The sequence below is a fragment of the Microcaecilia unicolor genome, chromosome 3 (assembly GCF_901765095.1).
Source record: "Microcaecilia unicolor chromosome 3, aMicUni1.1, whole genome shotgun sequence".
NCBI classification, from domain to species: domain Eukaryota; kingdom Metazoa; phylum Chordata; class Amphibia; order Gymnophiona; family Siphonopidae; genus Microcaecilia; species Microcaecilia unicolor.
Genome location: NC_044033.1, coordinates 452,903,590 through 452,931,477, shown reverse-complemented (window position 1 = coordinate 452,931,477; position 27,888 = coordinate 452,903,590). Strand labels below are relative to the sequence as shown.

Here is a 27,888-nt window from a genome sequence, read left to right as displayed (position 1 = left end):
AATCTATCTCAGGAGAAAACTCCTATGATTTTCTCAGCAGTGTACCCAGTCAGAATAAAGTTTATGCCATTGTTATGATGTTGATTCAGTATCTCATAAAGGTCAGCAAGTGGCAATATAACATTTGGAGAAAGGGTAAACAATGCCAATGCATACAGAATCGAAATATAACATAAATCTACTGTTGTGACAGATCAGAGGAACAAAACAAAATAACTTGACCAATTTAAATTCCAGTAGTGGTAGTCAATAGAAATAAAACAAAATAAAACATGGAAAAGAAAATAAGATGATACCTTTTTTATTAGACATAACTTAATACATTTCATGATTAGCTTTCGAAGGTTGCCCTTCTTTGTCAGATCGGAAATAAGCAAATGTTGGTAGATGACAGTATATATAAATGAAACATCAAAGCATTCCAGTGACAGTCTAACAGGATGGGGGTGGATAGGTGAGAGTCAGGAAGAGGAACAGGTGAGATATGTATGGAGACAGGAGGGTGACAAAGCAATACAATTTTATGGTTTATAATGGGCTAGAAAACCCAGATCTTTGTTAAGTCCTGTCTGGTGGGTATCAAAATATTTAATCATTCTGACTTCAAAGGTCTTATGTTCCTGTATTGTTTTAAAGTTCCCTTTTAAGATTCTTACCATGAAGTCACTGGTACAGTGTTCTGGTTTTGTAAAGTGCTGCCCCACAGGCGTGACATCTCCCCCAGTGGTCACTGACCCCCTCCCACCCAGCAAAAATGTGAATAAAAATAGTACTTACCAACCTCTATGACATCCTCAGATATTATACTCAGGTCTACAGTATTATTGTGGAGGAGTGGCCTAGTGGTTAGGATGGTGGAATCTGGTCCTGGGGAACTGAGGAACTGAGTTCAATTCCCACTTCAGGCACAGGCAGCTCCTTGTGACTCTGGGCAAGTCACTTAACCCTCCATTGCCCCAGGTACAAATAAGTACCTGTATATAATATGCAAGCTGCATTGAGCCTGCCGTGACTGGGAAAGCGCGGGGTACAAATGTAACAAAAAAAAGATAGATGTTTTACAGTTTCAAAAATGGTTGTTTTCTATTCAGATTTGGGACGTTTAGCACAAAATGTCCAAAATCTGACTTGGATGTCATATCAAAAATGCCCCTCCATGTGACTTGTAAGTTCAAGTACTTAGTAAAAGGGTCCATAATTTTTTAAAGGATGATAGTATATACAGGCATATATTCCAAGATTTATAGTAGTGCATAGGAAACAAGCTAGTGATTCATTATATTCAGAGGAATTATTAGCTTGTTTGCTGGCTAGGTTGAATAGACAATGAAAATCCAATATTTCCCAACCATAAAACAGCTGATATTTATCACCCTCCAATGCCTTTTTAAAATATTTGCCAAAAATGGACATGCGGCAAAATGAAAATTGTTGCTCGTCCATTTTGGGTCTGAGACCTTACCGCCATTGACCTAGTGGTAAAGTCTCACACAGTAACCGAGCGGTAATGACCTACACGCGTCAAATGCCACTTGGTGCATGCCCAATATGCACATCCGAAAATAAAAATTATTTTTCAGATGCGCGTATTGGATGCGAGCCAAAAATGAAATTACCATAAGAGCCACGCGGTAGCTGGGCGGTAACTCCATTTTGGCATGTTTTGGGCGCTCATAGATGCTTATGCGTATTAGTAAAAGGGCCCCAAAGAAAGACAAGATGCACACCAGTAGACAAAGCCGTACTCAAATGTCAAAAATCTGTTTTCTAATGTTGACTGATAAAAATATTAAGAAAGATTTACATTGTGCACTTATTAAAACGTGCTTCATATCACTTTCTATATCATATGTTTTCTACTACAGCATCTGTTGCATCCACGTGTAACGATCCTGGGATTCCACAAAATGGCAGCAAATATGGTGATAGCAGAGAGCCTGGCGACACTATTAACTTCCAGTGTGACCCTGGGTATCAGCTACAAGGGAAAGCTAAAATTACCTGTGTGCAGCTCGACAATCGATTCTTTTGGCAACCGGACCCTCCAACATGTATAGGTATTATACTGTGTGAAAAATATTTGTAGTCTAAGCATAATATCATCCTCCCTGAATTTTCAAATCAGTGTACTCTCAGTGCAGTAACAGAGAAGTTGAAAGTAATTAATAATAGAAGGGATTTACATTTGCCAAGTATTTTGGCATACATTCACGTTGTGTTTCAAAAGGTTTGAAATGTGTTCTCAGGATAGTATATGTTATCAGTTGTAAGTAGATGGAGTAATATCTATCCTTTGACACTGAGAAGTCATACACTTTTAAGACAAAGCTTAAGACATCTTGCAGCTCTGACAATTCCATACACACTCGTTCAAAATCTTCATTCATTAACTAACAATAAGCTGGTTCTACCCTCGCCATCCAGGGCTAGATGGGAATCAACTTGTACATCAGATTTTTACTTTTTATCCTCAGTGTTATGGAATTCATTACCACAGCCAATCAGACTAGAAAGATCATAGTCCATTTTTCATACAGCATTGAAAACTTTTTATTATCAAATAGCTTTTACCAGCTGAAGTTGCTATACCTTAGTGGGTTGACAGCTCATGTTCCTAAATTACTCCTGTTTATTGCTAGGGGGTTTGTTTTATATTATGTGTTTTGTGTGATCGCTATATGTTGATTGTGGTTTGTTGTTATCTTTGGTATGAAAGATATGTCTGTTCTTTTAATGGAGTTCTTAAGTTAATTTGTGGTTTTATTGTAGTACTTGCTCTGTGAGCCTCAATGTAAACACTGTAGTTAAGTCCCCTCATCCTACCTTACTTCAGATTATTGGCTAGGATTTTTGTATTACATATGCTTCTATGCTAGAGGTTCTCAACCCAGTCCTCGGGACACACCTGGCCTAGCTAATTAAGGGAATCCCTGCAGTAGCCTAGATCAGGAGTTCTCAACCCAGTTCTTGCGACACACCGAGCCAGGCAGGTTTTCAGGACAACCACAATGAATATGCATGAGATAGATTTGTATGTCCTACATTTATCTCATGCATATTCACTATAGGTATCCTGAAAACCTGCCTACCTAGGTGTGTCCCAAGAACTGGGTTGAGAACCCCTGATCTAGTTAATGCAGGGCTACTCTTCCCCCTTCTATGCTGATCAGGCTAGAACCTTTAAAGACAGCTGGCTGTGTTTCTTAGACAGCCATCCTCAAGCCAATACTCATTTTGGTAGAGAAATAACCTGCAAAACATCCTTTCTTTAAGGTTAGTTCTGTTCTATGTGAACAACCTTCTCTTTGTTTTTTTCAACAGGCACAGAACCAAAACACCAACTTTATTGCAGTTCCTAATACTTTGTAAGGGAACATAGATACTTTGCTCTCCATTATAGAATAGACTTTATTTGAATTGATGTATTAAACTTTAATCACTTTTTTAGAAAAACGTGAAAAGCGATTTACAGTAATCAATAAAAAAATCATGGACAAAAGTTAAAAAGAATGCTAATTTTGAAGAAAAAGGAAAAAAGAAATAGAGAAGAGAATAGAGAAAATGCAGTAAAGCAAACCATAAGGTCAGTGGATCCTTGGCAGTCTGCTTGGGCCTAGCTGAATGAAAAAGGTCTTTTTGAAAAGGTGGGTTTTTAGCAGGGTTTTGAATTTAAAGCAAGAGGGTTCCAGTTGAATGGGGGCAGCAACTGACTCCAGTTAGGCTCCCTATTGGTGCTTCTTTATAGAATTTCCTTCCATGTGCACCTATGTTATTGTCAGACCCAACAGCATGCAGTAATGCACTGTCTTAGAATTAGAATTTATTATTACTAATCCACCCTTAGCCATGCCTATTATCCACCCATACCCCACACTAAACTGAGTTATGTAGTTAGGTCAGGGTTTTTAACACACTGCCTATGTTAGCGAGTGATAGCCATTAATGTGGACCCCTGCTGTTTAGTGTACTATAGTAAACATCCCTTTTGTTTACTGACTGGATGCCCTTGACAATTTAATAACTATCAAAAGTGTTTCCCTCAAGTCAAGGGCCAGTGCAAATTATACAGATTGCATTGCTAAATAAACATGTATAGTTCATTTTTCAAAAGATCCAGGCACCTGACTCATTGGTTTGAACAATGGACTGAGACCCAGGGAAACCAGGGTGTACATCCTGCTTTTACCACTAATTGTCCATGTGACTTTGGGTAGGTAAATATCTCACATTTTCTCAGATACCCACATGAAAGGGAAATTCTATAAAGGGATATCAACATTTAGAGCCTATTCAATAAAATAAGGGAGGCACCTATTTTCCTTTATAGAATAGTAGAGCAGCATAGCATACATTCATGTATATTTTAGGCACAACCATTTACACAGACCATAGAGCTCCAGACTCTGCCCACTTTCAAACTACACACCATCACGATTAGTCTCCATGTTATAGAATACCATATATCTAACAAAAGCCTGTGCTAATTTTGTTCTAGTACTTCTGTGGTATTTTCATGATATTTAAAAAAACTAGGAGGAAAAGGCCTCAGAAGCCCCCAGTGCACAGTGCCAAAGTACAGACAATTTAGTACAAAGGGAGTATTTTACTAAAGATTAGCTTGAGTTATCTGCAGCCAGATCCCTTAGGAATAAAATGGGCCCTACTACAGATAATGCAAGCTAATAAAAGACCTCCTAAATGGGCAACCTGCTTAATCATAGGTCAGAAAAGCCTCCATCTTATTTATATCCTTTTCATGTGTATTTTTTATAATTTTCAATTTTGAATGGAAAATCTCAAAACATTCACAAAACAACTTCAGGCACTTAACTTTATTCCAGCACTCCCAATGGGGGCCCGTTTCGCTCTCCGGCTTTATCAAGGGACTTGCACTGTCCACTGTGCCACATGCCATTTGTCATTAATATTTAGTTAGCGTAAATGGCTGCACCTAAATTTTAGTGGTGAGATGGCAGCTATGCATATTCTATAAACCACGCCTAACTTTAGGTTAGGTTTGCAGAATATAGCTAAGCGTGTTTTTTTTTCGGTGCTGAGTTTTTTTGGTGCCATATATAGAATCTGACCCTATATGCTTCTTAATTGAATTCCATATAAATAAAACATTGAAAACATATAAAAGTGCTAACTATTCTGTATATACCTGCAAAGGCTTTGAGGTCTTTATAAGATCAGGGTCAGGCGACCCTCAGGGGGAGGAATGCTGGCTTCGGCCTAACCCCTGGTAAGCCTTTCCTCAGCTGAGAGGTGCCCAGCTCTACCACCGGCTGCCTTTCAGGTGCTGTGGAGGACTTGCAGCTCATCTGCATATCCTTACAGCCTTCTCCGGGGTGACACCCAGGTCCACTCCGATCCACTCAGAGCCTCCGCTCTAAGTGCCGGGGCATTTTTCTCTTTACATCTAATCTTCTTCCCAGTTGATAAAGTACCTCAGTCATTTATGGCCCCTATTCACATTCTCTTCCTAGCCCTGTCCCTTCCTAATCTTTTCCCTCACCCCCTACCTCTCTCCGCTACAGGAACTCACTGCCCATCCATCAACTTCATCACCTCACCTTCTCTCCTACCCTCTTCCTCCCTCTTGGCTTTTAATCTCCGCCTCTTTCTTCCGTCCATTTTGCCTTCCCCATTCCACCTAAATACCTCTCGCCTTCGACGCCTTCGTGGCCACACCTCTCCTACTCTCCTCAGCTCTCTTTTACTCCTTCTCTTACTCTCAGCCTGTGACATCAATCCCAATCCTGGCCCCCCTCACCAACTATTATCCCAACTCTACAGATCTCACCGCGGCCTCTCTAACCTCATCTCTATTTCTCTACTCCCCTCCTCTTCTCTGCCCTTCTCTTGCGCCCTATGGAATGCCCGCTCTATCTGTAACAAACTCGCCTATATCCAGGACCTCTTTATCTCGTGTCACCTCCATCTGCTCGCCATAACAGAAACCTGGCTCTGCCCTGATGACTCTGCTTCAGTCGCAGCCCTGTGCCATGGCGGTTATCTATTTTCACATACTCCTCGCCCTGCTGGCCGTGGGGGCGGTGTTGGACTACTTCTCTCTCCCTCCTCCAGATTTTAACCCCTTCTTCCATCTCAATCTCACTGTTTTTCCTCCTTTGAAGTCCACTCTATCCGCCTTTTCTCTCCTCTGCCTCTTCGAATAGCGGTCATTTATCGTCCCCCTGATAAGTCCCTTTCATCCTTTCTCAGTGACTTTGACGCCTGGCTTGCCTTCTTCCATGATCCTTCCTCCCCCTCTCTCATCCTTGGTGACTTTAATATTCCTGCTAATGATCCTTCCAACTCTTACAGTATATTTCCAAGTTATTCGCTTTAACGTCCTCCTTTAATCTCCAACTATGCTCCACCTCCCCCACTCATCAAAATGGTCACTGTCTTGATCTCATCTTCTCCTCCAACTGTTCACCCTCTAGTTTCCTTGCCTCTGATCTTCCCTCCTCTGATCACCATCTTATAACTTTCACACTTAAATCTCCTCCCTCCCAGTCCCGTCCTATCTTATCTAATTTATCTAGGAATCTTCACGATATTGACCCTTCATCTCTATCCTTCCATGTTTCAAACCTCCTCTCTACTGTGGCACCATCCACGTCTGTCAACGAGGCTGTTTCTTCTTACAACAATACTCTATCCTCTGCCTTAGACACTCTTGCACCTTTGATGACCCGCCCTGTAAGGCGTACAAAACCCCCAACCTTGGCTGACTTCTAATATTCGCTACCTACGTTCCTGTACCCGCTCTGCCGAACGCCTCTGGCGGAAATCTCGGGCCCTTGCTGATTTCTTACACTTTAAGTTCATGCTGACCTCCTTCCAATCTGCTCTTTTACATGCCAAACAGGATTATTATATCCAACTGACCAACTCTCTTGGCTCTAATCCTCGACTTCTCTTCACCACATTGAACTCTCACCTCAAGGTGCCCCCTCCCCCAACTCCCCCTTCATTATCTCCTCAGACCCTTGCTGAATTCTTTCACAACAAGGTTCAAAAGATAAACCTTGCTTTCTCTACCTCACCACCTCTCCCTCCACTAGTCCGTTCCCCTCTCTCTCCTTCCCCTCATTCCCTTTCCTCCTTTCCTGAAGTTACTATTGAGGAAACTACACTTCTCCTTTCTTCCTCAAAATGTACCACCTGTTCCTCTGATCCCATTCCCACCCACCTTCTTAATGCCATCTCTCCTGCTCTTATTCCTTTTATCTGTCACATTCTCAACCTCTTACTTTCCACTGCGACTGTCCCTGCTGCCTTTAAACATGCTGTGGTCACACCTCTCCTTAAGAAGCCTTCACTCGACCCTACTTGTCCCTCTAATTACCGACCCATCTCCCTCCTTCCTTTTCTCTCCAAATTACTTGAGCGTGCTGTTCACTGCCGCTGCCTTGATTTTCTCTCCTCACATGCTATTCTTGACCCACTACAATCTGGTTTTCGCCCTCTCCACTCAACCAAAACTGCGCTTACTAAAGTCTCCAATGACCTATTACTGGCTAAATCCAGAGGTCAATATTCCATCCTCATTCTTCTTGATCTTTCCGCTGCTTTTGACACTGTCGATCACAGCATACTTCTCGATACCCTGTCCTCACTTGGATTCCAGTGCTCTGTCCTTTCCTGGTTCTCTTCCTACCTCTCCCGCCGCACCTTTAGTGTTCACTCTGGTGGATCCTCTTCTACTTCTATCCCTCTGCCTGTCGGCGTACCTCAGGGTTCTGTTCTTGGTCCCCTCCTCTTTTCTATCTACACTTCTTCCCTTGGTTCATTAATCTCATCCCATGGCTTTTCCTACCATCTCTATGCTGATGACTCCCAAATCTACCTTTCTACCCCTGATATCTCACCTTGCATCCAACCAAAGTTTCAGCGTGCTTGTCTGACATTGCTGTCTGGATGTCTCAACGCCACCTGAAATTAAATATGACCAAAACCGAGCTTCTCATTTCCCCCCCCCCCCCCCAAACCCACCTCCCCGCTCCCCCCGTTTTCTATTTCTGTTGATGGCTCTCTCATTCTCCCTGTCTCCTCAGCTCGAAACCTTGGGATCATCTTTGACTCTTTCTCTCCTTCTCTGCTCATATCCAGCAGATTGCCAAGACCTGTCGTTTCTTTCTTTACAACATCCGTAAAATCCGCCCCTTTCTTTCCGAGCACTCTACCAAAACCCTCATCCACACCCTTGTCACCTCTCGTTTAGACTACTGCAATCTGCTTCTTGCTGGCCTCCCACTTAGTCACCTCTCCCCTCTCCAGTCGGTTCAAAACTCTGCTGCCCGTCTCGTCTTCTGCCAGGGTCGCATTACTCATACTACCCCTCTCCTCAAGACCCTTCACTGGCTCCCTATCCATTTTCACATCCTGTTCAAACTTCTTCTACTAACCTATAAATGTACTCACTTTGCTGCTCCCCAGTATCTCTCCACACTCGTCCTTCCCTACACCCCTTCCCGTGCACTCCGCTCCATGGATAAATCCTTCTTATCTGTTCCCTTCTCCACTACTGCCAACTCCAGACTTCGCGCCTTCTGTCTCGCTGCACCCTACGCCTGGAATAAACTTCCTGAGCCCCTACGTCTTGCCCATCCTTGGCCACCTTTAAATCTAGACTGAAAGCCCACCTCTTTAACATTGCTTTTGACTCGTAACCACTTGTAACCACTCGCCTCCACCTACCCTCCTCTCTTCCTTCCCATTCACATTAATTGATTTGATTTGCTTACTTTATTTTTTGTCTATTAGATTGTAAGCTCTTTGAGCAGGGACTGTCTTTATTCTATGTTTGTGCAGCGCTGCGTACGCCTTGTAGCGCTATAGAAATGCTAAATAGTAGTAGTAATAGTAGTAATCATAGATTGATAGTTTCATCATTATGAAGAGCTAGGTTATGTTCAACGAAGACACAAGCTTCCTTATGGAATCAATTCCCCAACCATGTCCACTTGGAGGAAAATTTTAAGACGTTTAAAATTTTATTGAAGACCCTGATGTTTAAAGAGGTCTTTAATGTAGACTGTTGTACTAGTGCACAGATATGGCAAATCAAAAGAAAAAAAGCAGATCAAAAAAGACAAAAAAATAGAACAGGAGGGTAACAGAAGAAGTGGTTTATTATGATAATGCTGCCAGTCAACATAGCATTGTGAAGTTTGCTGATTAAGCTTGGGAAGCACTTATGTAAGGTGGTTGTATGACTACTTTTAGGGGTTCACTTTGCTTTTTACCCCTATTAGTTTTTTTACCCCTGACGCAGCCTGAGGGCGAAATGTGGCCACGTCGGGTAATTTGTAATAAACCACTTCTTCTGTTACCCTCCTGTTCTATTTTTTTGTCTTTTTTGATCTGCTTTTTTTCTTTTGATTTGCCATTTCTGTGGCAGATCTTTGCCTTTTTTTTTGTTCCTAGTGCACAGATATACTGATGTCTCTGTGTGTTAAAATGCATGCATTTCTAATGATTTTAATGATTTCTACAAATGATCTATGTATGAGTGTATATAAGTCTATCCTGTCAATATAGTTCTGAAGATATGTATTTTAATTCTTTTCTTTTTTAATGTTTTATTGTATAAAATTGTAAATGCTTTGGTCTATCCAAGTTAAACAATATATTAAGGGGCCCTGCAGTAAAAGGGATCCTGCACTAACGACAGCAGCTGTATTTGCCACATGTCAGGGCCCCATTTACCAAAGCGAGTGAAATTAGCCAAAAATGAAATGGCAGTATGGTAAGTTTGCACTTAATCCCCTGTGGAAATAGCGCTCTCTGGGGTGGAACTACCACAGACACCTGTGTTGTGCTGGCAGTACTTCTGGGTTGTCACGCAGCAACCCTTTAGTAAAAAGGCTCTAAATTTGTAATAAACATAAACACCTACATTCTGCCTTTATAAAACGGGTCAAAATAGGCCATGTTTTGCATTGTTTAAAATCCGTGTACATTACTTTCCAGCAAAAATTGACCCCCCCCCCCCCCCCCCCCCCACAAAAATCAGGTATAAGTGGTTGCACACACTTTATATCTAAATAAGTCTGAAAGCAAAAGAACACATACAATCCCCCTTTGAAAAAATAGGCATGGTTAAGTGACTCAATGTAGGCTGTTTGAAAATCATCCACTTAACTGAAATAATATGACTTTACTTTTCCTGACTTGGCAAGAAACTGAACTCCTGACATTCTAACCTCCCTTACCTCTGTGGTAAACTGCTAACTGCAAAAAAATCTGTCAACTTGATGACTTTTTAAAAAAGAAGACATCAAATACATTGCAATAGACCAGTCTAAGTTATTGACTGTATGCCAACTTTACAAACTGTAGATGCTCCAATAAAAGAATGCTCCTGGCACTGAACAGTCTCAAGTTAAATAGCTTTGAATGGAAATTAGGACTCTTCAACATACTAACTCAATTTCTGGATTATCAGGATCAAATGTTCTGCAGTATTAAGTTTCAACAAAATAACAGAAAATCCAATGCTTTTGTAATTAACATTTTAATTTGCATTTCTTCATAGTCTGTTTATTTTTTTTTAATTAATCTGCTAAGTAAGAAAGTTGAGTCAAATGGCATGCACATATTTAATGTGTCCTTTATTCAGGGTGACCTTGAGGGATTTTTGCAGTTTAAAATAATCTTTATTGTTATATGCACTGCAGTAATGAAATCCTCAGAGGTCTTATAAAGTCATGATATACAGCCTTTAAAATTCTCACAAAGCACTTATTTGAATATACAGAGGAATGGTAGAGTTTAATGGCTGCACTTTTTAGCATTCTGCACACTGTCAGACAGCCATTCATGTTTATTTAATGGATTGTGATGCCCCGGCACTTTATAACTTTCTCAGTAGTAGTCTTATGTTTTAACCTTAAGCTGACTCGTCAAAAAACATTCAACATTTGCAGTTCCTTACTGAAGTAATAGGAGCTGACAGATTGTTAGTTGCTCCTGTTTTAAAAGAATTAGAGATGTCTGTTATTTAGCATAGCATTGGGCACTGTTTCACAAACACTGTTCAAATTACTGCAAAAGTAAGCAAAAAAATTCTCATTCTCTAAATATATATCGAGTTCTATTGCTTTGCCTGTGCTTTTAGATTCTTTTCTATTTGCATAACAAATGAGATATAGGTTGAAGTATTTAAATATTAACACTAAGGCATGATTGTTTAAATATTTTTAAGTAAGCCTTTTAAAGCCAATGATCATACTTTGTTCAGGGCTTTTTCTCAGGTGGTATGAGCTAGTACTCAGTACCAACACCTTTTCCAGCCTGTCAAATATGCCTACTGAGAACTGGCAGATGCGAAATAAAACACACACCAACCAAAGAGTAGGGAAGATAGGCTCTTCCAAAAGACACAAGGGAGACGCTAAGATGCAAAATAACAAATAGCTGTGAAACTTGGGGTCTAAGTAGGGCTCAATGCTTGCCATCCCCACCCCCTCTGACACATGAAGTCTGTCTCAAATGGGTATTAACTAGCAGACACTGAGTATGTGCACAGGCTCCAGGGCCCAGCACTGCTCTTTACTTACACGTCTGTTGTAGACCTGGGAGGATGGCAGCAGTAGCGATGGTAATAGTAATGGTGAATGAAAAAGAAGTGAAGGACCAAGGGGGATGAGAACAGAGGGAGAAGTGAAGAGGAAGGGACAAAGAGATTCTGGATATGGGGGGAGGGGTGGAAGGGAAGAGTGATGGACAGAGAGGGGAGAAGGTAAGAGATAGAAAGATTTATACAGGGCAGAGAGAAGGTACGGATAGAGAAGGTAGATGAGATGCTGAACTTGGATGGGGGGAAAAGGAAGGGAAGATAGGGGAGATGCTGACATGAATGAGGCTTCTTGGAGTTTCCAGTTCATTTTTTTGTGTGAATATTTCTATTTCTAATTTGTAGTCACTTATTTTTGTATTTAATGAGGTTGTATCCATGTTCTGCATTTGTGACTAGGGTGAGGTATTCTGCTGACATGTAGTTTCTATATAGATAATTATTCTGTTTGTTCTGTTTCCCAATAAGAGGTGTGTTAGTGTACTAGGGATTGGTGTAATATTTGTATTGCTGAGGGATACTGTGGTAGTGGAGCCAGTGCCGTAGCGAGAGCTAATGGCACCTGGGGTGGGTCGCCGCTGCGCACCCCCCCCCCCCCGGGTGCAGCATGGCATGACCCCCCCCCCCCCTCTGTGGCGCACCCCCCCCCCCCCCCGGAGTGCATTCTTACCTGCGGGAGGACCGATCCGCCCTGAGTGCACGTCACTTGGAGCTGCGTGGGCCCCGCTGGTTCCCTGCTCTCTCTGCCCCGGAACAGGAAGTAACCTGTTCCGGGGCAGAGAGAGCAGAGAACCAGCAGGGCCGGCACCCCCAGAGCGTGTGCACCCGGGGCGGACCGCCCTTCCTGCCCTCCCCTTCCTAAGCCACTGAGTGGAGCCATAGTCACCAAAAAGCTGATCCTTTATGTGAGTACTGGCACTTTTTTTCTAGAAAAAGAAGTATTGCTTCATTATCATCCTGCTATACCAGTCCAAACCAAAGGGTTGTGTCCCTGTACCAGCAGATGGGAGGCAGAGATATTTGAAATTCAGGTGATATCACTGCTACAAGAGTGGTGCAGCCTGTAACATTTCAGTATTTCTGTGTTTCCAGCAGATGGCATAGGACTGACTGGTGCAGCGGAATGAAGTTTTTTTGTAGGTCAGGCTTCTGTAAAGCACATATGCTCTGTAATTTTGTTCTTTATAATAGTCTCTACCATTTTACCCTGCACCAACATCAGGCTCACCAGTTTATAATTTCCCGCATCACCTCTAGAACCCTTTTTTAAAAGTTGGCATTACATTGACCGCTCTCCAATCTTCCGGCACTATGCTTGATTTTAAAGATAAATTACATATTACTAACAACAGTTCTTCAAGTTCATGTTTCAATTCTATCTGTACTCTGGGATGAATACCATTCAGTCCAGGTGATTTGCTACCCTTCAATATGTCAAATTGCGCTATTTCAACTTCCAGGTTTGTAGAGATTTCATTCAGTTTCTCTGACTCGTCAGCTTTGAATACTATTTCTGGCATCCGTATCTCTCCGAAATCTTTCTTAGTGAAGACTGAAGCAAAGAATTCATTTATTATCTCCATTATGGATTTGTCTTCCCTGAGTGCCCTTTTTACCTCTTGGTCACATAATTGTCCAACTAATTCTTTTGCCAGCTTCTTGATTTTAATATACCTAAAAAAACATTTACTATATGTTTTTTCCTCCAACGTATTCTTTTTTTCAAATCCTTCTTTGCCTTCCTTATCAGCGCTTTGCATTTGACTTGCCATTCCGTATGCTGTTTCTTATTATTTCCAGTCAGATCCTTCTTCCATTTTCTGAAGAGTGCTGTTTCTTTTAGCTCTAATAGCTTCCTTCACCTCACTTTTTAACCATGCTGGATGTTGCTTGCCCTTCCTTCCTCCTTTTTAAAAACATGGAATATAACTGGCCTGGGCTTCCAGAATGGTATTTTTGAACAGCATCCATGCCTGATGTAAATTTTTGACCTTCACAGCTGCTCCTCTATATTTTTTTCACCATTCTTCTCATTTTATCAGTCTCTTTTCTGAAAGTTAAATTCTAATGTTTTGGATTTCCTGTGTGTACTTACTCCAGAGGCGGTATCATATCTGATCATATTATGATTACTGTTATCAAATGGTTACAGCACCATTACCTCCTGCACTAGATCATGCGCTCCACTAAGGACTAGTTTTAGAATGTTTCCTCCTCTTGTTGGCTCCTGTACCAGCTGCTCCATAACGCAGTCCTTGATTTTGTCAAGGAATTTTACCTCCCTACCATGCCCTGATGTTACATTTACCCAGTCAATACTGGGGTAATTGAAATCACCAATTATTATTGTGTTCCCCAGTTTGTTAGCGTCCCTAATTTCTGATAACATTTCTACACCTGTCTGCTCATCCTGGTCTGGTGGATGGTAGTACACTTCTATCACTATCCTTTTCCCCTTTACGCATGGAATTTCAATCCATAGGGATTCTAAGATGTGTTTTGTTTCCTGCAGAATTTTCAATCTATTTGATCCAAGGCCCTCCTTAACATACAATGCTACCCCTCCACCAATTCAATCCACCCTATCACTATGATTTAATTTGTAACCTGGTATGACAGTGTCCCACTGGTTATCCTCCTTTCACCAGGTCTCAAAGATGCATATTATATCTTTTTTTTTTCAATTTAGTGCAATATATTCTACCTCTCCCATCTTATTTCTTAGGCTTCTGGATATCTGAATCCTGATTCCTTCGTTGTCATCTTAGCCAGAGCGGAAATATTTCACTAATGCTAGACAGCTGAGGATGCCATTCACAGCTGTGAGCTGGATGCATTATCTGCTTATGTGGTATCCTAGGCCAATTGAGTCCACGGGGAGAAAAAAATGCCCCTATTTTGTGGCATTTGGCAACCACTTTGGAGTGCAAGCCGCTGAAACCCCTATAGCTTGTGCTTATGGTACTTCTTTTCCCCATTGCCCATGTTAGAATATGGGGGAGGGAGTTAGCTGTGGGTCTGCTCTCAAGCTTAATGCAGCTGGTGCATTCCAACTTCTATATAAGAGAAATCTTCACAAGTAGGTTGGGACACTTCACTTCTTCCTTCTCTCCCATACATGGGAGAAGCACATGGAATTGGCTCCTACTCAACTCGGGCCACTGGGGGCAGCTTGGTACTGTCTGGCCTTCTGATTTATGAAAAACAGAAGCATAATAGCTCTGCCAATAAGGCAACCATCTCCTAGCCCAAGGGTTTCAAGGTCAAGATTGACTGCTCCCTATAATTGGGTGGGGGGGAGAAGATGGTAGACCATCAGCTGAGATGCCTTTAGGTTCTCTTAGCACCCTTCTATATCTACTCAGTGCCCTCTTTTGCGTGGAGACAGAGCTAGTTCAGTGGTCATCTGGGGTAGTCCTTTTACAGGTGATATTGTGTCAAGGGTATAATCCTCACAGGAAAGGGTTTCTTTTATTTCCCAGGCCTGGATATCAGATGGCTGCCTCAAAGATACAGATTTCACTGTGAGATGAGGAGCCTGGATAAGGAAGGACTTTAGTCACCTTTCCTTTCCTAATGCATATAGATCGGGGTTGTCCAACATTGGTACTTAGGGGCCACAATCCAATTGGGATTGTAGGATTTTCCCAATGAATATGCATAAGATCTATTTGCATGTACTGCCTCCATTGTATAGAAATAGATCTCGTGCATATTCATTGTGGAAATCCTGAAAACCTGACATGGCAAGAGCCAAGGTTGGACATCCTGATATAGATGCACTTAAAAAAAACCAAACAAACAATCAATCACAGAAGATAAGCAATAAGTATTGTACCACGCTTCCTTATAGAAAGATTAACCCCTTGAGGATGGGTACCTTCCAGCTGGAGGGTTTCTCTTCTGTTCTGTTCTGGGTGCTTTTAATCTACCTGATTCCTGAAAGTTGCAAATGGATCACAATCAAGAAGTTAACACGACAGGTGAGAATTACAACTGAAAAAATAAAAATAACTGACATTTAAACACTAATGGATCTAGTGCACTCTAATGATTAGTGTGCGCTAAATGCTAAGAATCCCATAGGTAAAAAAATGAACATAAGTGTAGCCATACTGGGTCAGACCATGGTCCATCTAGCCCAGTATCCTGTTTTCCAAACAGTGGCCAAGCCAGGTCACAAGTACCTGTCAGAAACCCAAATCATGGCAACACTCCGTACTACAAATCCCAGGGCAAGCAGTTGCTTCCCCATGTCTGTCTCAATAGCAGACTATTGACCTTTCCTCCTGGAATTTGTCCAAACCTTTTTCAAACCCAGATACGCTAACCACTGTTACCACCTCCTCCTGCAAAGAGTTCCAGAGCGTAACTATTTGTTGAGTGAAAAAGTATTTCCTCCTATTTGTTTTAAAAGTATTTCCATGTAACTTCCTTGAGTGTCCCCTAGTCTTTGTACTTTTGGAATGAATAAAAAGTTGATTTAACTCATTCTACACCACTCAGGATTTTGTAAACCTCCATCATATCTCCCTTGAGCCATCTCTTTTCCAAGCTGAAGAGCCCTAACCTCTTTAGCCTTTCCTCATATGAGAGGAGTTCCTTCCCCTTTATCATTTTAGTCGCTCTTCTTTGAACCTTTTCTAATTCTGCTGTATCTTTTTGAGATACGACGACCAGAACTGAAAGCAATACTCAAGGTGTGGACACACCATGGAGCAATACAAAGGTGTTATAGTATTTTCAGTCTTATTCACCATCCCTTTCCTAATAACTCCTAGCATCCTGTTTGCTTTTTTTGGCCACCGTCACCACATACTGAGCAGAAGATATCAGTGTATTATCTACAAGGATACCCAGATCTTTTTCTTGAGCGCTGACCCCCAAGGTGGACTCTAGCATCAGGTAACTGTGATTCGGATTATTCTTTCCAATATGTATCACCTTGCATTTGTCCACATTAAATTTTATCTGCCATTTGGATGCCCAGTCTTTGCATTTAGCATGCTCTAAATCCATTAGTACACCTTAGTAAAAGGACCCCTAAGGGGCACACTTTACTAAGCTGCAGTAAAAAATGTCCTTAGCATAGTTTTTCAGTGCACTAAAGCCATTTTACCACAGTTGTAAAAACTGCTTTTTTGTATTAGTGTCTATAACTCTGATAGATTCAAGGATTTGAAACTAAGGGCCCTGTTTACTAAGACACGTTAGCATTTTTAACACGCCTTCAATTAGGCAACGCGCTAACAGTGTAGACACCTATAGGGATATTGTTGGCACATACACAGTTAATGTGCGTACATGGTTAACTCATTTTAAAAATGTTAACGCGCCTATAATGCAGCTTAGTAAAGTTTACTAAGCCATGCTATAGGCACACTAGTGTTTTTAGTGGACGCTAGAGACACCCATATATTCCTATGGGTGTCTCTAGCTTTAGTGCACGCTAAAAACTCTATCCACATAATACTTCTTAAACCTAATTTTTGCAAAGGCTCTCTAGGCTCTAGAGAGCCATCTGTATCATCTTGTTGGGCTTCATCAGGTGCCTACACAGCAAACCTAATAATAAAAGTACTATTACTTGCTTTGCCTTGCTGCCTTCCTATACACCGCGGTTCCTTACTGCTTTATGAATAAGTGTATCTTTGCTTTGCAAAAATTAGGTTTAAAAAGTATTATGGCTTTGTTTAAATGAAAGGAATAGTATCGATATGGTGAATTCAAAATAAGTTTTTTGTTTTTTTAAGACCAATGATGGTGAGACTTTTTAATGTGCTTTAAATATTGGGCTGTTAAAGACACTGAGGTCTCCCCCCTCCCCCCACGAAAAAAAAGAGTGGAAGAAAAAAAAGAGTAAAAATAAAAGTTAAATATATAAAAAAGATTTGTAAAAAAAAAAAAAAAAGCACCAAAACTTATTAGTATTAAGTGTGTTGTATTAGTGGCCATGTGCTAATGTTTCTTACAGAACAAACTCCAGACTAAGGGCCCTGTTTACAAAGGTGTATTAAAACTTAACACGAGCTGTGTAGATGCCCATAATATTTCTATGGGTGTCTACACATTTAGCACATGCTAAAAAAACACAAGCACACCTTTGTAAACAGGGCCTTAAATTAATATTAGAGTGTTGGACCATCAGCAGTGATACTCAGATGTTAATAGTTTTCATTGAGATTTATTCACCATTAGCACCTGACCATTATAAACATTTACCTTCCACCCATTTTATAGGTAGTAAGGTCTTATATGCTATCTGTGTGCTAACCAGTTAGCATGTATGAACTACCCCACCTACTTGACAGCATAGACTGAGGGATCCTACATCAAACAAACTGCTTGCTGAAAGCACAAGTTGAATCCACAAAGCAGCACTTAATGAAATATAAGCTGAATCCAGACCCTCTTAGGTTATGCTTTTTCTGGGTCTGGGTTGGAGAGTAGGGTCGAATGGTCAGTATTCTCAATGGAGAAGGGTAGTTAGTGGGGTCCTGGCTCAGGGGTCTGTGCTGGGACCGCTGCTTTTTAATATATTTATAAATGACCTAGAGATGGGAGTAACTAGTGAGGTAATTAAATTTGCAGATGACACACAGTTATTCAGGGTCGTCAAGTCACAGGAGGAGTGTGAAAAATTACAGGAGGACCTTGCGAGACTAGGAGATTGGGCATTCAAATGGCAGATGAAGTTCAATGTTGACAAGTGCAAAGTGATGCATGTGGGAAAGAGGAACCCGAATTACAGCTATGTCATACAAGGTTCCGCGTTAGGAGTTACAGACCTAGAAAGGGATCTGGGAGTCATCATGGATAAGACGTTGAAAACTTCTGCTCAGTGTGATGCGGCGGCTAAGAAGGTGCACAGAATGTTGAGTATTATTACGAAAGGGATGGAAAACAAACACGAAGATGTTATAATGCTGTTGCATCGCTCCATAGTGAGACCGCACCTCGAGTATTGTGTTCAGTTATGGTCGCCGCACCTCAAAAAAGATATAAAGGAATTGGAGAAGGTGCAGAGAAGGGCGACAAAAATGGTAAAAGGGATGGGAGGACTTCCCTATGAGGAAAGGCTAAGATGGTTAGGGCTGTTCAGCTTGGAGAAGAGGCGGGTGAGGGGTGATATAATAGAAGTCTGCAAGATAATGAGTGGAATGGACAGATGTGAAGCGTTTGTTTACACTTTCTAACAATAATAGAACCAGGGGACATAAGATGAAGCTAGAATGTGGTAGATTTAAAACAAATAGGAGAAAGGTTTTCTTTACTCAGCACGTAATTAGACTCTGGAACTCGTTGCCGGAGAATATGGTGACAGCAGTTGGCCTTGCTGAGTTTAAAGGGGGTTTGGACAGATTCCTGAAGGAAAAGTCCATTGAACATTATTAATTTAAATTTTTGTTTTATTTTTGGGTTTTGCTGGGTTCTTGAGGCCTGGGATTGGCCACTGTCAGAGACAGGATGCTGGGCTTGATGGACCCTTGGTCTTTTCCCAGTATAGTGGTGCTTATGTACTTATGTATTTTCTCTTTCAGGGTGAAATGGTTCTATTTCTGGTACACTCTTCCGGGCCACCTGAGATAAGTCCAGGGGTTTCAGTTCTCCATTCCATGCCCTGAGAGCCACTGGGTCTAGTTTCCCTTCTCTTAGGGCTTTAAAGTACTCCAAACATCACTGTTCAAGTCAATGGTACATGTCCTCAGTTTCTATCACAATAACAATCCACTCCACTGCCTTTCAGGAATGGGTTAATCTTTCCCTTCCACCTCCCACGTAGTCTCTGCCACTGGACTACCAACACCCCAGGCAGCACCCCAGGAGTTTATCCTAAGTATGATAGTGTAGACTAAACCCAAGTGGTCTTCCTATACTAAGCTGGAGATACCTTCTCTAGTCCAGGGGATCTAATGCCCAGAGAGGGGATGTACACCCTGTCATAGCATGTAGTAACTGATTAGTATACAAGCACCCACTCTCTTTCCCCTGACATACTCCCTCAAAAAAAAAATTATATATATATAATTTTTTTTTAATAAATGCATGAAAACTGCATGTATTTCTTTGGTTCCCAGACCCTTGCACTTAAGCAGATTGCAATATATATATATATATATATATATAGTACTGTTTATTATATGTACAGTATACAGTCTCCATTAACTGACGTTATACAGTCTCCTTTAACTGACTTTAGGTTTACTTGAAGTAATCAGTCATAGTCCTCTGTACACTCTTGTGTCTGTGAGTTCCATCTGTCAGACGGTAAAAACTGTCACAGCACTGACATCCTGTGGCCTCCAGATAGGCCCGCACGGTGTTGAGACTCTCCAGCGCTCTTGCAAAAGTGACAGGAGGTTGTTGAATTTTGTCAGCATGTGCCTCACTGCTCATTTTATCATCTGTTTCATCATCAGCCGTTGCATGCATGTGGGCGCATATCTGGACAACAGTGCTGTCGTCAGCTGTTTGTAGATTGTAATCAACAGCTATGTAGTGATGAAACTCCTCTTCAGTAACACCGGCTGGGATGTCAATAGCCTGTTCATCTGACGTGTTTGCAACAGCTGCATCTGTTTCATCCCTCTCCACATCCCTAACAAAGCTTGCCCACTTGTAGCAATTCACAATGGTTGCCTGTGTAACGTGATTCCAGGCTTCTTTCTGCATATGTAGGGAATCCAGCAGTGATAGATTACGAGCCAGTTCAACAGCACGTTTATCCTTGCCAGTCTGGTCATCCTTAATGCTCATCAGACGACATAGCACAAGAGCCTGATAATATTGTTTGAAATTGGCTATTATGCCCTGATCCATAGGTTGGATCAGAGAGGTAGTGTTTGGTGGCAGGAAGACCACCTTTACATTAGGCAGCCTGACATCATCACTGTGTGCAGCACAATTATCACAAAGCAACAAAATCTGATGCTTTTGTGTCCGCATGCTAGTGTCTAACTTCTTTAGCCACTGCTTCCAAATTTCCCCAGTCATCCATGAATTTGTGTTTGCCTCGTATGACACAGGAAGTCGCTTAACATTCTTGAAGCAACGGAGCTGTTTGCTCTTTCCAATGACGAATGGTTCCAACTTCTCACTCCTGTCCATATTGCAGCAAAGGATTGTCAGTTGGTCCTTCGACGTTTTACTTCCTGTAGTTTCGGCATGTTTGAATGCAAGTGTTCCATCAGGAATCGCTCGCCAGTAGAGACCATTTTCATCAGCATTGAAAGTGTCATGAGGTGCAAACTCGTTCAAGATGGTAGGAAGAACTGAAATAACCAAATTTGCAGTATCAAAGTCATCAGCATTTTGTCTTTTCACAATTCTGTTTCTTGAATTTTATGTTGTTCCCCTCCTTCCATCTTTCCAACCATCCAACAGTGGCTTTGAATTCAGTTAGTCCAAGATTTTCAGCTAGCTGATTAGCTTTCTACATAAACAGTGGACCACAGACAGGAAACTGTCTGCTGCTGACTTCAGAAAACCGCCGAAGAAGAGCATCTTCTACATCCTCAGCTTTTTCCACCCGTTTTTGTTTCCATTGTGGATTTGTATTGTATTGTCAGTCTTCCAGAAGCTGGTCTTTCCGCTTCAAGATACGTGAAATTTGACTTGGATTGACTCCATATTCTTTAGCAATAGATGCTTTACTTTGTTTGTTTTCTAATTTTTTAAGAACTTCTATTCATTCAGCCAGTGTTAAAGTCTTACAGTTGCACAACAATGACGATGATGAGTCCAGTGTACACTCTAACAACATTCTTTCACTTCTTCTGCCTGTGGCAGTTAACCAACGAGATTTCAAATTTACCGCCCCTTTGTCACGCGCCAATCGGCTTCCATATTCTGCGCGTGCGCTTATGCGGAGTCTTTCCTGCATAGATGTGGTCTTAAACCATGCATATAAGCAAATCTTGCACTTATCAGTGGTGCGCTAAACTGAAGTTTGTCCCCATAGAAATTAATGGCTCCAAAAACGGGACCGAAGTGTGGCATGCAGTTAAACAGAGCATGCACTTATCCGACGTGCACTTAAATGGCGTGCACTGTATATATCTACCATTTTATGCTGTGTGAGCTGCAATGTGGTTAGTCCATTTTATGCTGTGTGAGCTGCACATTAGTGCCTAATACAGCTTAATAAAAGGACTCCAAAAATACTTCAAATATTTATAAAAAAGGGAATAATGATTCTGTCCCATTAAGCCATGTTTGTCTACATGTTTTTATAATAGTTTCCACTATTTTGCCCTGCACCGATGTTAGGCTTACCGGTCTATAATTTCCCGGATCACCCCTAGAACCCTTTTTAAAAATCGGCATCAAATTGGCTACCCTCCAATCTTCACCCATGCCACCACCTGACATTCCATTTTCTCAGTACAGGGCCCAGAGCCTTGGAACAAACTACACTAGCATCTCAGATTATGCTCCTTCCTTCAGCAATTTAAATCAGTACTTAAAACATACCTTTTTGTCTTACACCTATGGCTAATTCCTGTTCCATTTTGGGTTCCCTGACAGCTGGCCTGAACTATGCATCTTCTCACCCTCTTTATCTCCCCTCTCCCTTTTCCTATCAATGATTGTAGCTCCACCCTCTGTCCTCTGACTTTTCTTCTACCAGTCTCTTCTTTCTTTCTCCTCTCTTTTTGGATTTGATATGTAAGTCACTCAGATACTGTTATTAGATGGGCAGGATAGAAGCCTTGAATAAACTTCAACCTAGGATCTTTCTTGGCCTGCAGAAAGAACTAGAATATGAGAATAGAAGCAGGTGTAGTAATATCCACATCCTGGGAATACCTGAGGGCACTGAAGGGTCGAATCCCATTTCCCATTCCATTTGCTGACTCCCTATTGACCCATTACTCAACCTACATTTCCAATATCCATTTGAAGTGGAAAGATTCTGCAGCATCTTCTTGAGACCTAACGATATGCCCTTGCCCTCTCATTTTGAAAGTTCTCTGTTACCAACAAGCACTGGAAACCTTAACCACAGCACACAAAATGAAAGACCTTGTCTGGTGTAGTGCAAAGCTTCACATTGTTCCTGAATTGACTCCAACCTCAGCACATAAGAGAAAACAACTTTCCGCTTTTATCTTGCAGCTAAAAGTTATGGGAGTGTAATATGACCTATTTTATCCAGTGAGGATAAAGGTTACATTTCAAAATGCTACACATAACTTTGATGATCCTGATGCCCTCCTTCACTTCATCATGCTGCATAAACCCTCCAGCACTGGAACTGTCTGATTAATGGTGTATCTGAGGTTCAATTTTGATTCTGTTGTCACTCTGAGGAATCGCTGACTTTCTTTCCGCAGTCAGTAAGGTATATAATGTAACCTTTTTGCATGCTCTTTCTTTAAGTTCCAGTGTTTATTTTGTTATATATTCATTCATATTTCTCACACGTTTAGGTCAATATATGCTTTTAGTTTGTAAGGAGCGCACTGTTTGGGTTTTGTTTTGTTTTTTGCTAAATTCATACTGTTCTTAGAGTCAGGCTCTTTTTGTTGTTGTTATTTTTATCTTGTTGACAAGCCCTATGTAGATGGCCTTGGGCTGTGTTTCACTGATGTGTGCAATCTCACCTGTTTTGTATCTGTATGGTCTATATATGGGAAGGAGTGGGGCTGGGTAGGTTTTAGGGGACACTTAAATGATCGTTTTGATAATGGCATATTGCAGCTTATCAGGGGACCATTGATATACATACTTGAATGTTCTGTAAAGCCATGATGTCATCTTCAACTTCTCCATGGAACTGGAGGTGATCTAACATTTTACTCCCTCAATGTTAATGGTCTTAACCAACCAATATACTGGGAAAATATCTTCCAATATGTTAAGAATATGGATACCCATATTTATTTTCTACAGGAAACTCATCTTTCTGTTAGGGAATCCCAAAAACTACAACATGGATGGGTTAAAAAATGCTACTTTTCACCTACTACGGGAATAAAGCGAGGGCATTGCCATCCTCATTAATAAAACTGCTGCACTCATGTTTATAGACACAATGGCGGACACCTTAGGTAAAAGGATTTATGTGAAAGCTCAAGCTGGGACTAAGGAGATTGCTTTAATAAATGCCAGTCCAGTAGAGAAAGTGGTGGACCTCTAAGTCCAATTGGTCCCACCCAATAAATTCCCTTGATCTGACCCCCTTTCAAATCGATTGACTCTCCTTCAAAATACTCCCCAATCTAAATATTCAACTGAAGCCCCACCTCATCAAAAAGCCCCTTCCCTTCATATCCATCCAACTCTACTCCTAACTCCTCCAATTACCCTCAAGATTTATCTGGGAGCCCCAGTCCCATTTTGATCTAAGTGCAAAAGGGCACTGATGACCCCCAGTAGTAGTCTCATGGAGTTGTTTGGGTGGAAAATGGTACAGTCATGATTTATACTTGCACTTTATAAAATATCTACACTCATTTACAGCTGACTTTGAGCTGGTGTAAATGTATGTGGGTTTATTTTACCCAAGATTTCTGCTAAAATTTTATGCAGACACACAGGTGCCTATAGGACTCATTTTCAAAAGAGCAAAATGTCAAAACAGTGGCATAAAGTAGCATTTGGACTTTTTTTTTCTCACAAAAACATCCAATTTGGTATTTTTGAAACCTATTTTTCAGAAGCTTTTCTATTTCTGCAGTGTGTCCAAATCTTAACGGGGCATGTCAGGGTGGAATTTGGGCATTCCTAAGACTTGGATGTTGTTCAGCCATAATGCAACAAAACAAAACCATCCAGGTCTAAAAATAAGACGTTTGGAGCTAGACCAGTTTTTATAATGAATAAGGCACAAAAAGTTCCCAAATGACCACTGGAGAGAATCAGGGATGACCTCTTCTTACTCCCCCAGTAGTCACTGACCTCATCCTAAAAATGTGAGCTTCTATACAAGCCTAAGATGTTATACTCCAGTTCATTAGAGCAGCATGCAGGTCTACGGAGTAGATTAGTGGTGTAGGGGTGGGTGCAGTGCACTGCATACAGGTGGACCCAGGCCCATATTTCCCCCTACCCATTACACTTGTGCTAGAAACTGTGAGTCTTCCAAAACTCACCAGAAACCCACTGTACCCACATAAAGGTGCCCCCTTCCCCCATAAAGGATATTGTAGTGGTGTACAGTTGGGGTAGTGGGTTTTGGGGGGCTCAGCAGACAAGATAAGGGAGCAGCAGTGAGATGTGTACCTGGGAGCATTTATTTGAAGTCCTCTGCAATGCCACCTAGGGTGCCCCATTGCTCTCCTGGGATGTCTGGGGGACTAGTCTACTAAAAATGCTGGCCTTTCCTACATGTGCAGGTAAAAGTGGGATGTTTGACCACGGAAATACAAATCCTGGAGACAGTTATCTTGAAAATGCTTATTTATTTGTTAAAAAGACTCGACACAACTGTTGTGTTTCGGCCATCAGGCCTGCATCAGGAGTCTATAAGAAACATACATATACAAATGAAAATTAAAACATATGTATAAGGTAAATGCATAAAAACATATAATAAAAGATATGAACAAACAACAAACATATATGGAAATCAAACCATTTTTAACATCCAAAATACAACATGTAAAAGTGTGCATTTGTTGCAATGTTCTTATTAAAGTACTAATGTTTCAAAGAAATACATACACTAAAATACATATAAATAAACAATAATATATAAGTTAAATAATGTAAAAAATCAACAATGAAAAAAACTTATTAAAGTACTAATGTTGCAAAGAAATACATACACTAAAATAGATATAAACAATATATAAGTAAAATAATGTACGTACAAAGATAGTATGCATTATGTAAAAAACAATACGCATTATAAAAACAATATATGTTCTGATGTGCATTTATTCTCATAAGATGCTGAAATTCCATGAAATAACCTTATTGCTTAATTATGAATACATCAATAAGTGAATAAGTACTAGAATGCAGAGCAGAGCATATGGATAGAGTAGTATCCAAGAGAGATATTTCCTTGTCTATAATCATGCTGACCATGTATTACTAAAGGAAAAATGAAACAAACATAGCTATATGAAAAGTGAGCTCTCCAAATAAGATGGATATTTTAAAGAAGGAAAAACTGAAAAATGATAATAAAAATGTAAATAAAAATGAAAGAAAAAAGAAGAAAAGATACAGATGAAAATAAGAAAGGGGGGGAGAAAGGGGGGGAAGAGAAAAAAGGGGAAAACGAGAGGAAAGTGGCAGGTGAATGGAAGAGGAAAAAAGTGAACAACAAAGGGGGGAAGGGGGAACAAGAAAAAAGGGAGAAAGAAGGGAAGGATGGGGGGGAGGAGAAGAAGAATATAAAATGTGAGATAGAATGACCAAATGCTTTTGAAATTGCCTCTATGTTTACAGAAAATATTATGGTATATCCGAATAAAAGAAGGGATAACAAAATGCTGAAAAATGAAGTTTCTATTTGTTGGTGACACCACATTAACTAAATATTTTACTTAATTAGACTGAAAAATGTTTCTGACTTGCTCGTTGACGTGACGTTTATTCAATCTTTAAATACACACTATCAAAAAATACGGGTTGAAAAGTAAACATAAGCTCTAGACAGGATGTAATACTGAAAGACACAGAAAAAATATATAGCACTGACCTTAGACACCTAAAAGAACAGCTGATCTGTGCGAAGGATGACCAACAATATAGTAGTCTGTAGGCAAAATGGTCTAAACCAATTATGAAGGAAGGCGGCACAGATACCAGAAAAACAAGGAAGGAAAAAAGTGAGTGTCACCATAACGAAACTGGAAAAGGTGTTGTGCTGAGAGCATAAAAGAAATGACTATTATATAAGAATATACCTTTAAAAAGTCCTTTGATTAAACGCAGCTTGTAAACAAGTCTGGTATCGTAAGCAGCATGGAAAAAACTCTACTCTCCAAGTGTTTGTTTAAAAAGATCAAACGGGGTGTCTGAAAAAAGGAAAGAGAAACCTGTTTATAGATGACGACTCTAGAAAGCTAGGCGTATTTGAATAGATGAGAGCCAATGATCCAGAGTTGGAAAACGAAAGTGCTAAATGTTGAAGTATTCTGTAATTGCATAATGAGATAAACTTCGAAAATGAAAAAATAAAAAAATACACAAATATAAACAATGAAAAGAAAAATGAAAAGGAAAAAAAGAGAAAGGAAAGGGGGGAAGAAGAAAGGAGAAAAAAGGAAGAAAGTCAGTAACTTAAAAAAAGAGATTGGGAATTAGTGAAAAACAATGTGTGTAAACAAGAAACAAGAAATGTAGGAAAACAAAAAAGGGGAGGAAAACAGAAAAAAAAGGGGTACTATGAAAATGAGAAAAAAGGAAAAAATGAAAAAATAATAATGAAAATAAAAAAAATGAATAAAAAATGAAACGAAAGAAAAAAAAGAAGAATAAATATAAAATGCAAAAAGGGGGGGAACAGGGGATAATGATCCCCAAAAAAGGGGGGAAATAGAAAAAATATATAAAAAAATAAAAAATGCAAATGAATGAATGAATTCTAGAATAAAAAAAATGTATATTTAAAAATTAAATGTGGTCTGCATGGATAAAGACTCTGACTGTTTGGGGATACCTGATAGTATAGTTATGCTTAACAAGATGAATATACATATAGAACTCAAATAAAAGGATGAAAGTCAATTTCGTTGTTTAAGCCTTTAGGGATTAAAGTTTGAAATTCGTAAACAAGTTTCTGTTCATCACGTAGTAGTTGAGCATCTAAATTGTCACCTTTCCATTTTTTTTGTGAAGGTTCTGAAAACTAAAAACTGAATGTCAGAGATCGTATGGTTCACTGAAACCCAATGCTCGACTAGTGGTGCAGATATCACTTTCCTTTTTATACAACTATGGTGCTCAATGATTCTTGTTTTGATGGCCCTGATCGTTTTACCAATGTAAAGCAAATGACATGGACACTGAATGATGTATATTACTGATGACGTATTACAGTCTGAAGTATGTGTCAGTTTGTAAGTTTTATTTGTAATTGGATGTGTAAAGATTGTAGTTTCTATACTGTGCGTGCACACGCTGCAGTGTCCACATTTTCGGTGTCCAAAAAATGGAAGTGGTGCTATTGCACTTGGTAGTGTGGATGGAACCAAGTGTTCCTTCAAAATTTTATTGCACGAGTACGCAACAACCAGTTCTTTATTTCTGAAGCATTCCAAACCCTCCAAAATATGCCAATGTTTGTGGATGGAGCGCCTGATATGTTTGGATAGAAAGGAATATCTAGGGGTACA

General features: G+C 40.4%; 1 protein-coding gene across 1 annotated transcript in view; it reads left to right on the top strand.

Moving 5' to 3' along the window:
- Positions 1-27,888, top strand: part of CSMD1 (CUB and Sushi multiple domains 1) — a 2,896,277-nt gene that overhangs the window by 2,182,975 nt on the left and 685,414 nt on the right. Inside the window, exon 27 of the mRNA XM_030195161.1 lies at positions 1,866-2,057. Within this exon, the coding sequence (XP_030051021.1) occupies positions 1,866-2,057 (192 nt within the window). The remainder of the gene's footprint in view (positions 1-1,865; positions 2,058-27,888) is intronic.